Consider the following 14,329-nt stretch of genomic DNA (forward strand, 5'->3'; position numbering starts at 1 on the left):
GTCCCTCTACAGATGAAGGACTCGTTACTAAACCTGCAGAAGGGCATGGGTTTAAAGGACTTTAACTTTGAATCGGAGGAGAAAAGGAGTCGATATCACTGAGAAACAATCCCAAGGCCACCAGCCGGGACATTATGTGCAATATCTAACCAACCATTCATTGGAACTCTTGGGCAAAGAACAGAAGGATGTTCTATTGCAAGGTGGACAGGGCAACTCTCCCACTGCCCAACTTCTGGCATGAAGTGACCTCATCACCATCAGGGCCGGAGTGGGACGGCAGCCATCATTGCATCATGTGAAAAGACAGCAGTGACGGTCCTTGTTATCCTAGGATCCTTGGGACGTCCCTACCCCATTGAAGTTTAAATTTGAAATCGTTTAAGGTAAGGGTTAAGGTTAGGTAAAGGTTATAGCGAAAGTTAGCGTTAGGGGTTAATGTTAGGGATTAGGGTAGGAACGTCCCAAGGATCCCGGATAGCACTAACTGTGCCGTGACCCACCTTGGCCTGAACTCTGAACTTTTTATCACCTTGTTTTCCGAGAATGTCGTACTGTAAAGTTTTTTTGTTTTTGGGGGCCACGTGCGGACTGGGATGACGTGGGGGGCCGGTGAAAGCATGCAGTTTCTTGTCTCCGTATGAAGAAAACGAATTGCTTTCCTGGTGGAGATGTGTATTGAAACCTCTGCGTACTCTGTCTCAGACTGGGTAAGGGGTTAGTACATAGCCTTTTTAGGAACTCTTGGACAAAGTTGTGGAGCTGCAGTATCCTTTTTTTTTTTACAGACCTTTGGACCCCTGGGAACAGGTTACGACCGTACCGGAAAGATAATCAGCATGCAGTGTTTCAACACAATCCATCATTTCTAGGATAGAACCACAAAGAATCAAAGTATATTATAAATGAAAATATAATTCCGTATTTATTTTTTGTGGAAGTCATTTGCAGTCAGGGCACACTTTTACCAGGCTTCCGTGGTGTATCAGGGCAGGTTTCCCTGAGAGCTTGTGCCATGGCTTTGTTATTCTCTGTTTAAGTGTTTGTCGTTTTCTAAGGCATGTTCTCTACTGTGTGTAGAGTAGCCCAACCCCTTTTGATTTGTGGACAGGGGAGCTAGCTATAGCAGATAGCAGCAGTGAGAATATATTGGTTGTTACCATATATGGATGAGAAAGCAGTCTGCTTTTGCAGAGGTACATAGTATGTTTTGATGATGCAACCCTCTTCCATAAACAGGGCATTCTTTGCCCTAGCCAACCCCAAACGCTATCTCAACGTTGTGCTTAGGTTTTATCCAAACATGTCTCCAACCTTATCCTTCAGGATGATTTGTTTTAGGTTATGGATACACCTATTCATTGTTGCCAAGATTTGTGTGTCAACTTTTATGCTAACATGTATGTTTTTTCAATTTGGGCAGTATTCTTTTCATCTTTTATTTGGCCACTTTGTGTTGTATCAATTCATCTGTGGCTATCCTGTCCTTAGCTTGAATAGAATGTACTCAGAGTGTACTGTATAGGCCTTGGTATGTTCCCTAAGTGATTTTACACATGCAATGGAGCTTGAATTTGTCCCTACCTGCGCTACATAGATCATTCATGTTTTTCCCCCAGTATTTGTTACCAGCCTAAATACTGTCAGACAGAGAGAATAATGACCAGTGTTATGATAATGTGGATGTTATACTCTGTCACTCTATGAACTTTAAAGTGTTCAGCTTTTAACCCGAGAGGGAGTAGACATTATTTTAGGGAGGGTCTTTTTTTCGTAGAGACGTTTACAAAGGGATACTGATTAAAACTGTGAAATTCCTCATTGAAAAATATGCTTGAAGCTGGAAAAAAAGAATAATGCATATTGTACAGTTCAGATATTTATTGATTTATTTATGTACAGTGTTTACGAAAAATGTAAAAGAAACGTTTGGGGAAATGATCAGTGTTCACCCTCTGCAGACCCATATTCAAATACCATTTGAAATGATTTAAAATATTTCATCTTTGCTTGATTGAGCTTGTCTGGCTTTGTGGACCAATAGAAAAGTCCTAAAACTGCAAACCCCAACAACTTGGTATTCTAGGCTGGCTAATGCAAACACTCAAAGTATTTTAAAAATGTCTAAAATGTATTTGAACTCGGGTCTGACCTTCTGTAGTCCTTTGTGTCGTCCCAAAAATGTCTGCCATGGGCTATATTCTGGCATATTGGATGTGTCAAGTTGACGCTATCAACCATTACCACTTTGTGTCTGTCGATTTTGTCTAATGATTTCTACTGTGGCCGAAGCTATCTCCCGCATCTGTCTATGGAAGCATATAGCTATCAAAATACATTTTATTTTCAGATTGAATTCTGACTGCTATATACGTCCATATTTGCCTGCCACCCATGTATTTATCATTGATTCTTATGATGACTTTGGAAACAAACAAAGCCTTGTTCAAAAGTTGATTCAGCCACTAACTGGTGTGTTTGAGGGATTGGTTCACGATGTGCAGAAATAACATTTGAGCCAAAAGAATGTCAGAATTGAAAAATGTTATGCATTGGGATACAATGCTTTAGCCATGGGTTGTATTCAGTAGGAAGCAAACGAGCCAAAACAGGGAGGGACCGACCTGAATTTGTCAAATAAGATACTCATTTTTGTTTTCAGTTGCAAAACATTTTGCTGTGGTGTGCACTAATGAATACGACCCTGGACTCATTAGCATTGCACAGAGAGGGGATGGGTTCAACTCACGTACATTCCAAAAAGAGGAGGGTTTCATCTGAAAGAAGAAGAAAAACAATATGGATTGATACAGTCGGTAGCATTTCATACACATTTTTGATTGTGAGTCATTTACGTTATTGCAGAATGATTTTCCCCGACTCCCTTGCGCTATGACATGGTTTAATGTTACTAAAATGGCCATTTGACCTTGTTCATGTCAAATTGCCAAATTTTAATAATGACAACGTGACAATTCAGGGCAGATTTATTTGTAAGAGAAAGGGCCCATGATGAGATTACAATGACCTGTACTGTACTTTACATGTTTTGCCTGTCTCACCATGGCAATCATTTCTGTTGACGTTGTGGCCCTTAGAAGAGGAGTAGAAAGCGGTCAACCAATGTGGGACGATGTGCAACTAAAAAGAGTATTTGGGAGGAATAGTAAGGTATTCTGAGGTAATAGTAATCTCTTCCAAATGACTTGGTGACCCTTAAAGATAAAACTATTAATCTTATGCAATACATGTATTTAATGAATTCACTAACATTGACAGCAAGCTGCCTTCGTTAGGGTTTCTGAAAAACTTGAGACCCTTGTGGACCCTTCGATAGTGAATGCATGCTAGCTTCCTGTCCCATTTGTTCTCATTCACAATCTGATGTGTTCTATGCATGAGTGCTTTATATTGCAGGAATGCCTCAAATGGCCCAGAAAAAAATGTACTCTGTTCAAACTACATGAATCTAATATATTGGTAGTTGAAAGCTTGAAGAGTGTTTTTCAATAGAATGGTCAGCAAGCATGTTTGAGTGTCTGAGAAAACAAACTAAATATATTGCAGCCAAAGAGTAGTGTTCTTCAAAAACCTGAAACTGAAAGAGCTTTACTCATTTGAATGCTCACAAAGCCATAGACCTGTTCATGTTTGCCGAATTGTAGAACATTCTAAATCAATTCTTAACAATTTGCAGATATTGAGAATGTGTTATACTGAGTATGAGACATAAATAGCTAATTGAAAGGATGTATTCTAGAGCTTGTGGTTGTAGTTATGTTTCCTGACGACTCAAACTGAATTCATCCACTGCTCTGTGTTCGCTACATACTTCAGTCTGAGACTTCCATCGTTGAAGTCGTTTGTGGTTACGTCAAAATTAGGGGTGTTGTACCAAACAGTCATCAGCGATCGGATCATGTCAAACCAATCAGATTATTTTCAAAACGCTGCTTTACCTGTGTGTGTTCTGGCTCTGGCCCAACCTAGGACCAATTCAGAACAGTTAGCATTCTAGAAATCGCCGGGAGATACTCCGATCCAGACTCATTGTGGGGAAGAAACTATTGTCCGTGGGCGTGGCATAACGTTTGGCCGGAGCAAGGAGTTTGGGTAGCCAGGTAAAGAAGCCTGACCAATTCTTTCAAATCCTTCACTTCATCACACACACACCTCAGACAGGTGCAATTTCTTCAGAATCTTTTCCATCTCAAACACTGTGGTATTATATCCTCTGTATCAATACCAGATGTTTTTTTTAAAGCCTTCTGATCTCCGATATATGACTGAAATATTCTGCTGAGGGGAGGACGGCTCATAATAATTGCTGGAACTGGAATGACATCAAACACATGGAAACCATGTATGATACCATTCCATCGATTTCGCTCCAGCCATTACCGTGAGCCTGTCCTCTCGAAGGTGCCACCAACCTCCTGTGTTATACAGATAATATATTGTATTTCTATGTTGTGTATCGTTTCAGTGTACACAGACTAGTGAAACCCTTCTGCGCTGGTCGTGGTTTTGGGAACAACTTAGAAAGAAAAAGATTCTAAAGGCTTTATTGGTTTGTGGAGGAGAGATGGAGGAAATGAAATAAAGTCATTCAAATATGCATTTTCTGTCTGACTCATCCCTGCAGCTGTCTGTTTCTGTCCATACCAATGAATTGTGATATTTTTTCAATGGGGGATTCTTCAGTACCCCCTTGAGCAATGTTCACATTGCTTGCAATTGTCAGTGCTACATTTGGTCATTCATTCAGTTCAATTCATTTCTAGTCACTATTTTCATTCATGTCATTTAATCTAATAATGATGCTGCCATGTTACTAAGACATTTGTAAATGAGACATGCATTTTATAGCCCTATTAAATACGTGAGAGGAGGCATTTCGAATGTCGGCTGTTAATCATTGCTCCTTTGTGTCCTTGCTCGTTATATCGGAGGTTGTTTAAGGTTATCTGATGATGCGTAGCAAATGGCACCCTATTCCCTATACAGTACACTCTTTTTGTCCAGAGCCCTACATAGACATACACTTCGAGACATACTGTACATTCCCTACATAGGGAACAGGGTGCCATTTGCGAAGCAACTAGCTATCTCCCAGCAATGATTAGGTGAGAGGTGTTCCAGACACCTAAAGACGTGAGATGAGAAACAGTTGATATGTACACCCAATCTGTTATGTAGCACTAATGTGATTTAAGTCTCATTTCATCATCAATCTGCAATGATCTGAAACCCGATTATATCACTGTAGATGAGCAGATCCCACGTTTCAACTGTCCACAGGTCCAAAGGGAGACTATGTAGGACTATTGAGATGCTACGCTGCACTCTAGGCTGGGTCTTGCACCTATAGTTCATACCAAAAGTGGGTGGGCATGTGTGCGTGTGAGAGGGAGAAATAAAAATAGATACATGTGGCCACCAGATGGCGCCTTCCCCTTGTTAGGCTATAATGTACACAATCTACAGGCAGGGAGTATGTCTCCAGTAGCCTACTTATCAGTGAACTTTGCAACCAACCTTTGTTATTTGTTTCAAGTATAAATAGCGTATAGAACCGTCGGTCTCCCTTGCAACTAGTCATACGATATCACTGATTCCGTTTTCACTGACCATGGGTTTATAGGCGAGGTAGCCAGAGAAGGTGCTTAGATTTTCATGAAAGGCATCTTGATCATCACCGCTTCACGATCCCTTGGTGTTAACTTTTAGGCATTAATGAAAGATTAATTCATTGAACTGGCTGGGTGAATGTGACCTTGCGCGTTTAGGAATACAAAGGAGAGCTCGTTGTCCAATCACATCTTGAAGAGCAGAATACTTATGAATATTAATTATTGTGGGTTCTGGGTAACCAATGGACCCTCTGAAAAACCCGGGCATGCTAATGTACAATTGACAGCTACGGAATTGGAATCCAGCAACATCATTGAGCGAGCAGTAGGTATGGGTTCGGTTCTGCATACAATGGTTCGCAGCTGTATCTATAGTTTACTGTCGCTACTTCGCTTTAAAACATGTATATCAAACCAAAGAGTAAAGTCACTTTGAAATTAAATATGCAGACAATTTAGCCTCACTTGGATACTAGTAGGAAGGAACGGCCAACGGCTGAGAAACGATCAGAGAGCCAAAGAGTAAGCACTCAGCCACTCTCTGAGCAAGGGAGAACGATGTACCGAGCGTTTTCTTTCCCAATGACAGCGGAGCGCAGTCGGAATAAGGAGCGCCTTGAGGCGAGTTTGGCCGGTCTGTGTGAGTTGGAGCTGCTGAAACAGAGGCAGGAATGCCTGGTGCTCAGTGCCCTCTCCCTCGGGGACTCTGTCCCAGGACGCCCGGCATGGGGCGATGTACAGCCGGCCTGGCCCGTTCCGGAGACAACCAACTGTGCGTCAGACGACTTTAGTTATAGGCGCCATACGGTAAGACGACTTTCGTATTATTGTACTTATAATGCATATTGTACATTTCTATAATTTGGTATTACTGCGCGTTCATGGAAAGCTGTAGAAGCGGATTTGTTACGCGTGTAATGCTCTTCGAATGACGGCCGTGAAATTATAAATCTATCCTATATAACTAACCTATATAGAGTGGATCTGTGCAGAATAACGGTACCATCCGAAATGTGGACCAGACAGCCCCATACTGTGTGACCGGAGCGTGCGTGACCATTTAAGGCAAACTTCGGTGCTTGGGTTTTTCATTCCATTGTCCCTTGACGCTGTTTCGAAAAAAATGTAAGTATATCAGCCGGCTGTATTGTCTTTATCGAGTTAGTGATAAATGATCCGTTGTTCTGAAAAGGTCGGACCGTGCCCACCACCATGTCGACCCTGGAGTTCTGTGTAGGCCTATAGTTGCTGTATTGTGGTAGGTTCCACCATTATTTTTGGGCATCTGTAAATTATCTTTCCACTCAGTAGGCTAATAATATGATGAATCACATCTCCATATCTTTTATCGTGTTTTACTTTTTCTATTTATTTATTTGATTATTTATCTAGGAATATGACATGCTTTCCCTTGGCTGCATTTTTAAAGAGAATACCTGGGGTGCGTTAATTAGGTTTGAGTAGCATAATATGCTTAAAACCCCAAAAATTATATTTATAGCTAAATGGAGACCCTCTCAGTTAAAATATTTGAACAGACATTTGTTCAAGTGCTGCGCTTGATGCAAGTGTTGCTATCTCTTCATCATGGTATTAGGTGATGTCCATAACGCAGAGATTACAACAGCATTGGCAACCTAACAGGTAAGGAAAATATTTGCAATTTTTCATCAAGTATTATTTTCTCTATGGATGAAATTGGTGATGTGGAGATAACCTGGACATGCATGCCCTTGCACATTTGCTACGAAAATATTGATCCATATGTTTTATGGTAAATACATTTACTTCCGCGGGCAATGAACTATCTAGTTTAACAATGAATTAACCTCTCTGGGATAGGGGACAGTATTTTCACGCCAGGATGAAAAGTGTGCCCAAAGTAAACTGCCTGCTACTCAGGCCAGGAAGCTGGGATAAGCATATAATTAGTAGATTTGGATAGAAAACACTCTGAAGTTTCTAAAGCTGTTAGAATAATGTCTGTGAGTATAACAGAACTGATTTGGGCAATCCATCCAGGGGGGGGGATTTGAGGTCGCTGTGATTTCCAATATTTTTCTATGGGAGACCTGATTTATTAAGGCCCAGATTGCAGTTCATATGGCTTCTACTAGATGTCAACAGTCTTTAGAAATTGTTAGATGTTTTTATTTTGAGAAATGAAGTAGGGCTGTTCTTTGTAGGTGTCACTCTGAAGGGCTTTAGTCTTTTGTTGTGTGTGAACTGGAGCGCGCTTCACATTGTTTTTATCTGGTATTAGAAACAGTTTATTCAGTCTTAAATTTGATTTTATTTACATTTTAGGATACCTGAAGTTGGATTAGGAAAGTTGTTTGAAATGTTTGGACCAAGTTTACAGGTAACTTATTAGATACTTTGTAGTCATGTTGGAACCGGTGTATTTCTGAATCAAATGCGCCAAATAAATTGACATTTTGGGGATATAAAGAAGGAATTTATCTAACAAAACGGCCACTCATTGTGTCACTGAGACATTTGAGATGACAAAAAGAAGATCTTCAAAGGTAAGGCATTTATTATATGGCTATTTCTGACTTTTGTTGAAAAATGCCTGGTTGAAAAATGATTTTCATGTGTTTGTATGCAGGGCGCTGTCCTCAGATAATCGCATGGTTTGCTTTCGCTGTAAAGTGTTTTTGAAATCTGACACAGCGGCTGGATTAACAAGAAGTTAAGCTTTATTTTGATGTATTACACTTACATTTTTGTGAAGGTTGAATATTGATATTTCTGTAGTTTGGATTTTGGTGCGCTACAATTTCACTGGATGTTGTCAAATCAGTCCCGCTAACGGGATTCGAGCGGGATTCGCGCTTAAGGGATCCATAATTAATCCTGCTACATCTTTGCCTCCAGCATCAAGTGAGAAAGTGTATGTAAATGCATCCTAAACTAAACGGTAGCCTAGCCTGGCTGCACTACATTTATTAGGCTATCTAGACTAAAAAATTACGAGCATGACTTGCACACGACCCCTATAAAAGAGGTCACTTTAAATTGGTGATAGGTATAAGTGAATGGGCTTTCTCTCTTTCAGGCGCTTCAGGCCACTGTGTGAACAATGGCCTTGGGTTAAATGGATATTGATAGGGCCATTGCTCTTGTGTTGTGACACATTGATAACCTTGTGGACCATTTGGTTAGGCGTTAATGGTTAAAATATTGTTTTGGGTTGTCTTCGTGGGTTTTGAACATTATGTTTCAATACTTTCAAAATGTTAGTCATATTGGCTAGTCCACATAATGATCTAATGATTTTATGACTATTTTTTACATAAAATAAAGATAGGGCCATGCAGTTTCCTGATTGATTCTCAATTGAAAGTAATTGTTGGGCCTTATCCCATCTTGCTCTAGCGATTCCAGTCTAGCAACTCCTATGGCAGGCAGGGCACATGCACGTTGACACAGTCACGGGTTGTGCCTAGAGGTCGACCATTATGATTTTTCAACGCCGATACCGATTATTGGAGGACCAAAAAAAAAGCCGAAACCGATTAATCGGACAGATTTTTTAAATGTATTTAAATATATATATACACACATTTTTGTAATAATGACAATTGTAACAATACTGAATGAACAATGAACACTTTTATTTTAACTTAATATAATACATGGGTGTTCTTAAGGTGATTCCACAGGTTGGTGGTATTTTTTGATTTAGCCATTGCTGACCCCATGCTTACATCTTTATCACAAATAAGACACCTTGTTTTCCCTGGTGCCAATTCCATGTAATAGTCCAACACTGGTGCTCTGCTTTTCTCTGCCATCTGTAAAACACACACACAGCTCTGAAGTGACAATGATACTGAAGAGTCTGCATAGGAGACAAATACTCTCAACTGTTTGAATAAAAATAGAGTTTAAGTTACCTGTGATGAATGTTGAAAACAAACTAATTTCTATATGCAGGAAATCCTATTTTAATAATGGACATGGTAAGAATTGACTACCAAAGTGAGAGTCATAATTCCCATGACTCTTTCTAGCAAAATCTGAAAATATCGGTTCCTTCATTCATTTATTCCATAGGATATTTTTAGATTCACTTAAAATAAGGTCTGTGTTTCGTGTAGGCTTACACCACCTTGCCAATTTTATAACTGTGTAGATATCCATAGGAGAGGGTAACTCATGATCAATATTGGCTAAATATAAGTGAAGATCATTTTTTTTGTAGAGTAGATTTATGAAAATATTTTGACAAACGTTACCTTATCCTAGTGAGATTTACACGGGTATTAAAACGCAGAGGCGGTTTAAGCCTGAACGAAACACAAACCTTATTTGAAGTAGATCAAGACATTTTGTATGGAAGACATGAACGGTAAAATAACGAAGGAACCCCTTTCAAGTTCAGCCGCAAGTTATTACAGGAATTATAACTCGTCAACTATTTCTCTCTAAACCATATACCTTTGACTATTACGAGCCTGCTGCTGCCTACCACCCCTGTCAGACTGCTCTATCAAATATCAAATCATAGACTTAACTATAATAAAAACACAGAAATACGAGCCTTATGGCAAATCTGGAAACTATCACCTCGAGAAAAAAAAATGTTTATTCCGTTCCATGTTTCATCTAACGGGTGGCATCCATGAGTCTAAACATTCCTGTTACATTGCACAACCTTCAATGTTATGTCATAATTATGTAAAAGTCTGGCAAATTAGTTTGCAAAGAGCCAGGTGGCCCAAACTGTTGCATATACCCTGACTCTGCGTGCAATGAACGCAAGAGAAGTGACACAATTTCACTTGGTTAATATTGCCTGCTAACCTGGATTTATTTTAGCTAAATATGCAGGTTTTAAAAATATATACTTGTGTATTGATTTTAAGGCATTGATGTTTATGGTTAAGTACACATTAGTGCAACGACAGTCGTTGATTGTTTTTTATAAGATAAGTTTAATGCTAGCTAGCAACTTACCTTGGCTTACTGCATTCGCGTAACAGACAGGCTCCTCATGAGGCAGGTGGTTAGAGCGTTGGACTAGTTAACTGTAAGGTTGCAAGATTGGATCCCCCGAGCTGACAAGGTAAAAATCTGTCTTTCTGCCTCGTTCCTAAGCCGTCATTGAAAATAAGAATGTGTTCTTAACTGACTTGCCTAGTTAAATAAAGATTAAATAAAGGTATAAAAATAAAAAAATCTGCAAAATCTGCGCCCAAAAATACCGATTTCCGATTGTTATGAAGACTTGAAATCGTCCCTAATTAATCGGCCATTCCAATTAATCGGTCGACCTCTAGTTGTGCCTAGAAGGCCAGCATCCCGAAGTCACCTCTTCACTGATGACATTGAGACTGGTGTTTTGCGGGTACTATTTAATGAAACTGCCAGTTCAGGACTTGTGAAGCGTATGTTTCTCAAACTAGACACTAATGTACTTGTCCTCTTGCTCAGTTGTGCACCAGGGCCTCCCACTCCTCTTTCTATTCTGGTTAGAGCCCGTTTGTGCTGTTCTGTGAAGGGAGTAGTACACAGCGTTGTATGAGATCTTCAGTTTCTTGGCAATTTCTCGGTTGGAATAGCCTTAATTTCTAAGAACAAGAATAGACTGACGAATTTCAGAAGAAAGCCAACAATTGCTGACACTCAACTATAGTGTAATGAAGACCCGTTTTATTGCTTCTTTAATCAGTACAAGTTTTCAGCTGTGCTAACATAATTGCAAAAGTGTTTTCTAATGATCAATTAGCCTTTTAAAATTATACACTTGGATTAGCTAACACAATGTGCCATTGGAACACAGGAGTGATGGTTGCTGAGAATGGCCTCTGTACGCCTATGTGGATATTCCATAAAAAATCTGCCGCTTCCAGCTACAATAGTCATTTACAACATTAACAATGTCTACACTGTATTTCTGATCAATCCGATGTTATTTTAATGGACAAAAAAGGTGATTTTCTTTCAAAAACAAGGACATTTCTGAGTGACCCCAACGTTTTGAATGGTAGTGTGTGTATATATACACTACTCAAAAAAAATAAAGGGAACATTTAAACAACACAATGTAACTCCAAGTCAATCACACTTCTGTGAAATCAAACTGTCCACTTAGGAAGCAACACTGATTGACAATAAATTTCACATGCTGTTGTGCAAATGGAATAGACAACAGGTGGAAATTATAGGCAATTGGCAAGACACCCCCAATAAAGGAGTGGTTCTGCAGGTGGTGACCACAGACCACTTATCAGTTCCTTTGCTTCCTGGCTGATGTTTTGGTCACTTTTGAATGCTGGCGGTGCTTTCAATCTAGTGGTAGCATGAGACTGAGTCTACAACCCACACAAGTGGCTCAGGTAGTGCATCCAGGATGGAACATCAATGCGAGCTGTGGCAAGAAGGTTTGCTGTGTCTGTCAGCGTAGTGTCCAGGGCATGGAGGCGCTACCAGGAGACAGGCCAGTACATCAGGAGACGTGGAGGAGGCCGTAGGAGGGCAACAACCCAGCAGCAGGACCGCTACCTCCGCTTTGTGCAAGGAGGAGCAGGAGGAGCACTGCCAGAGCCCTGCAAAATGACCTCCAGCAGGCCACAAATGTGCATGTGTCTGCTCAAATGGTCAGAAACAGACTCCATGAGGGTGGTATGAGGGCCCGACGTCCACAGGTGGGGGTTGTGCTTACAGCCCAACACCGTTCTGCCTTATTATTATTCGACCATGCTGGTCATTTATGAACATTTGAACATCTTGGCCATGTTCTGTTATAATCTCCACCCGGCACAGCCAGAAGAGGACTGGCCACCCCGCATAGCCTGGTTCCTCTCTAGGTTTCTTCCTAGGTTTTGGCCTTTCTAGAGAGTTTTTCCTAGCCACCGTGCTTCTACACCTGCATTGCTTGCTGTTTGGGGTTTTAGGCTGGGTTTCTGTACAGCACTTTGAGATATCAGCTGATGTACGAAGGGCTATATAAATAAATTTGATTTGATCAGAATGCACTCCCAGGAATCTCAGTTCCACAATAAATGTTTGTTTTGTTCGATAATGTCCATTTATGTCCAAATAGCTCCTTTTGTTAGCGCGTTTGGTACACAAATCCAAACTCACGAAGCGCGTTCACTAGGAGCAGACAAAAAGTCAAAATTTCCGTTACAGTCCGTAGAAACATGTCAAACGAAGTATAGAATCGATCTTTAGGATGTTTTTAACATAAATCTTCAAAAATGTTCCAACCGGAGAATTCCTTTGTCTGTAGAAAAGCAATGGAACGAGTTCGCTCTCACGTGAACGAGCGTCACGAGCTCAAGGCATTCTGGCAGACCTCTGACTCATTCCTCTCTCATTCACCCCCACTTCACAGTAGAAGAATCAAACAAGGTTCTAAAGACTGTTGACTAGTGGAAGCCTTAGGAAGTGCAACATGACCAATATCCCACTGTATCTTCAATAGGGAATGAGTTGAAAAACAACCAACCTCAGATTTCCCACTTCCTGGTTGGATTCTTTCTCAGGTTTTTGCCTGCCATATGAGTTCTGTTACACTCAGACATCATTCAATGCATATATTAGCAACTGGGACTGAGTAGCAGGCAGTTTACTCTGGGCACCTTATTCATCCAAGCTACTCAATACTGCCCCCAGCCTTTGAATTTGTACATTTTCCTGTTTAAAAAATATATTGCTCAAAACAAACTGTTCAGCTACTTCCTACTCTGCCCCTCAGTGACTGCCAGCAGCAGCAGCTCCCCCTCCGTGGGCACATAGGCCTTTCGAACATTGCTTGGGTTGTTTTGCCTGCTATTTGCCCCCAATGAAATCGCAGGATTTCATAGCATAAATTATAACTGCACAAGTTAAATGGACCTTCCTGGGTTGCTCAAATGTGTGTCCATTCAGTCAGAACTTCTGGGTCTGCTGTAGTCTCCATCCCAGTGAGTCTCTCATTGTCAGATGGCTTGCTTCCACACGTGAAACTAGATCTGCTCTATCAGGTACAGATGGCGCTAAAGCAAAAAGCTCATTGTAATTAACTTGCAAGTAAATAATCAGAACAGTCATGGGACATGATAAACCAGACTACTTCCAACAAGAGTCAAGGGACAGAGGGATACACTAGCTAGAACCTTCTCATCGTAGATCTGGTAGGACAAAAAAGCATGGCCAATTTGAATTTGTCCCCGCCCAATGTTGTCCATCATGTTCTACTGTTGGTTACAGGGCAACGTGCTGTGTGGACTAAAACGGCATAAAACCGGGTATATTACAAAGCACGATCCAATTAATTAGCCAGCTAAAGTAATTTTGAAAGTCATTGAGAAATTGTTTGGTCGATTTTTTTGTATGGTTAAATTAACCAGCTATATACCTTTGATAAGCAATAGCTAGCTGGTAGCTTGCTAGCTAGTTAGCTCCAATGCCAATTTCATGGCTTTCTAAACTAATATGACTAACTCGGAAATATGAAGTTTGAGAATAAAAGTTAATTGGCTAGCCCATCATGCTTTGTGACATTATGTTAGCTAGCTATCCCCAATTAACCTGTTTTCACTTACTGCGTTCTTACTGGTGCACTCGTTTGTTCATGACGTGAGCTGGCTGGTTGCATGTGCAGCAGTGGTCATTCGTTTTTTGACATGCAAAAGTTAATTAGGTGTGTCTATGCTGTTGTTCCAATGCAGAGATCGATTATATATATTCTCAAAGAAACT

General features: G+C 40.5%; 2 protein-coding genes across 7 annotated transcripts in view; both read left to right on the forward strand.

The window, feature by feature from the left end:
• The window catches only part of gramd1ba (GRAM domain containing 1Ba), a 105,657-nt gene extending 101,039 nt beyond the window's left edge, over positions 1 to 4,618 (forward strand). For all 6 annotated transcript variants that reach the window (XM_029671580.2, XM_065023842.1, XM_065023844.1 and 3 more), the window contains one exon: positions 13 to 4,618. In XM_029671580.2, coding sequence (XP_029527440.2) covers positions 13 to 102 — 90 coding nt within the window. In that variant the 3' untranslated portion in view covers positions 103 to 4,618. The remainder of the gene's footprint in view (positions 1 to 12) is intronic.
• A 1,005-nt stretch (positions 4,619 to 5,623) lies between these two features.
• Positions 5,624 to 14,329, forward strand: part of LOC115136127 (dapper homolog 1-like) — a 47,817-nt gene continuing 39,111 nt past the window's right edge. The window contains 1 exon segment of the mRNA XM_029671585.2: positions 5,624 to 6,440. Within this exon segment, the coding sequence (XP_029527445.2) occupies positions 6,192 to 6,440 (249 nt within the window). The 5' untranslated portion in view covers positions 5,624 to 6,191.

Source organism: Oncorhynchus nerka, linkage group LG10 (assembly GCF_034236695.1).
Source record: "Oncorhynchus nerka isolate Pitt River linkage group LG10, Oner_Uvic_2.0, whole genome shotgun sequence".
Classification (NCBI taxonomy): Eukaryota; Metazoa; Chordata; class Actinopteri; order Salmoniformes; family Salmonidae; genus Oncorhynchus; species Oncorhynchus nerka.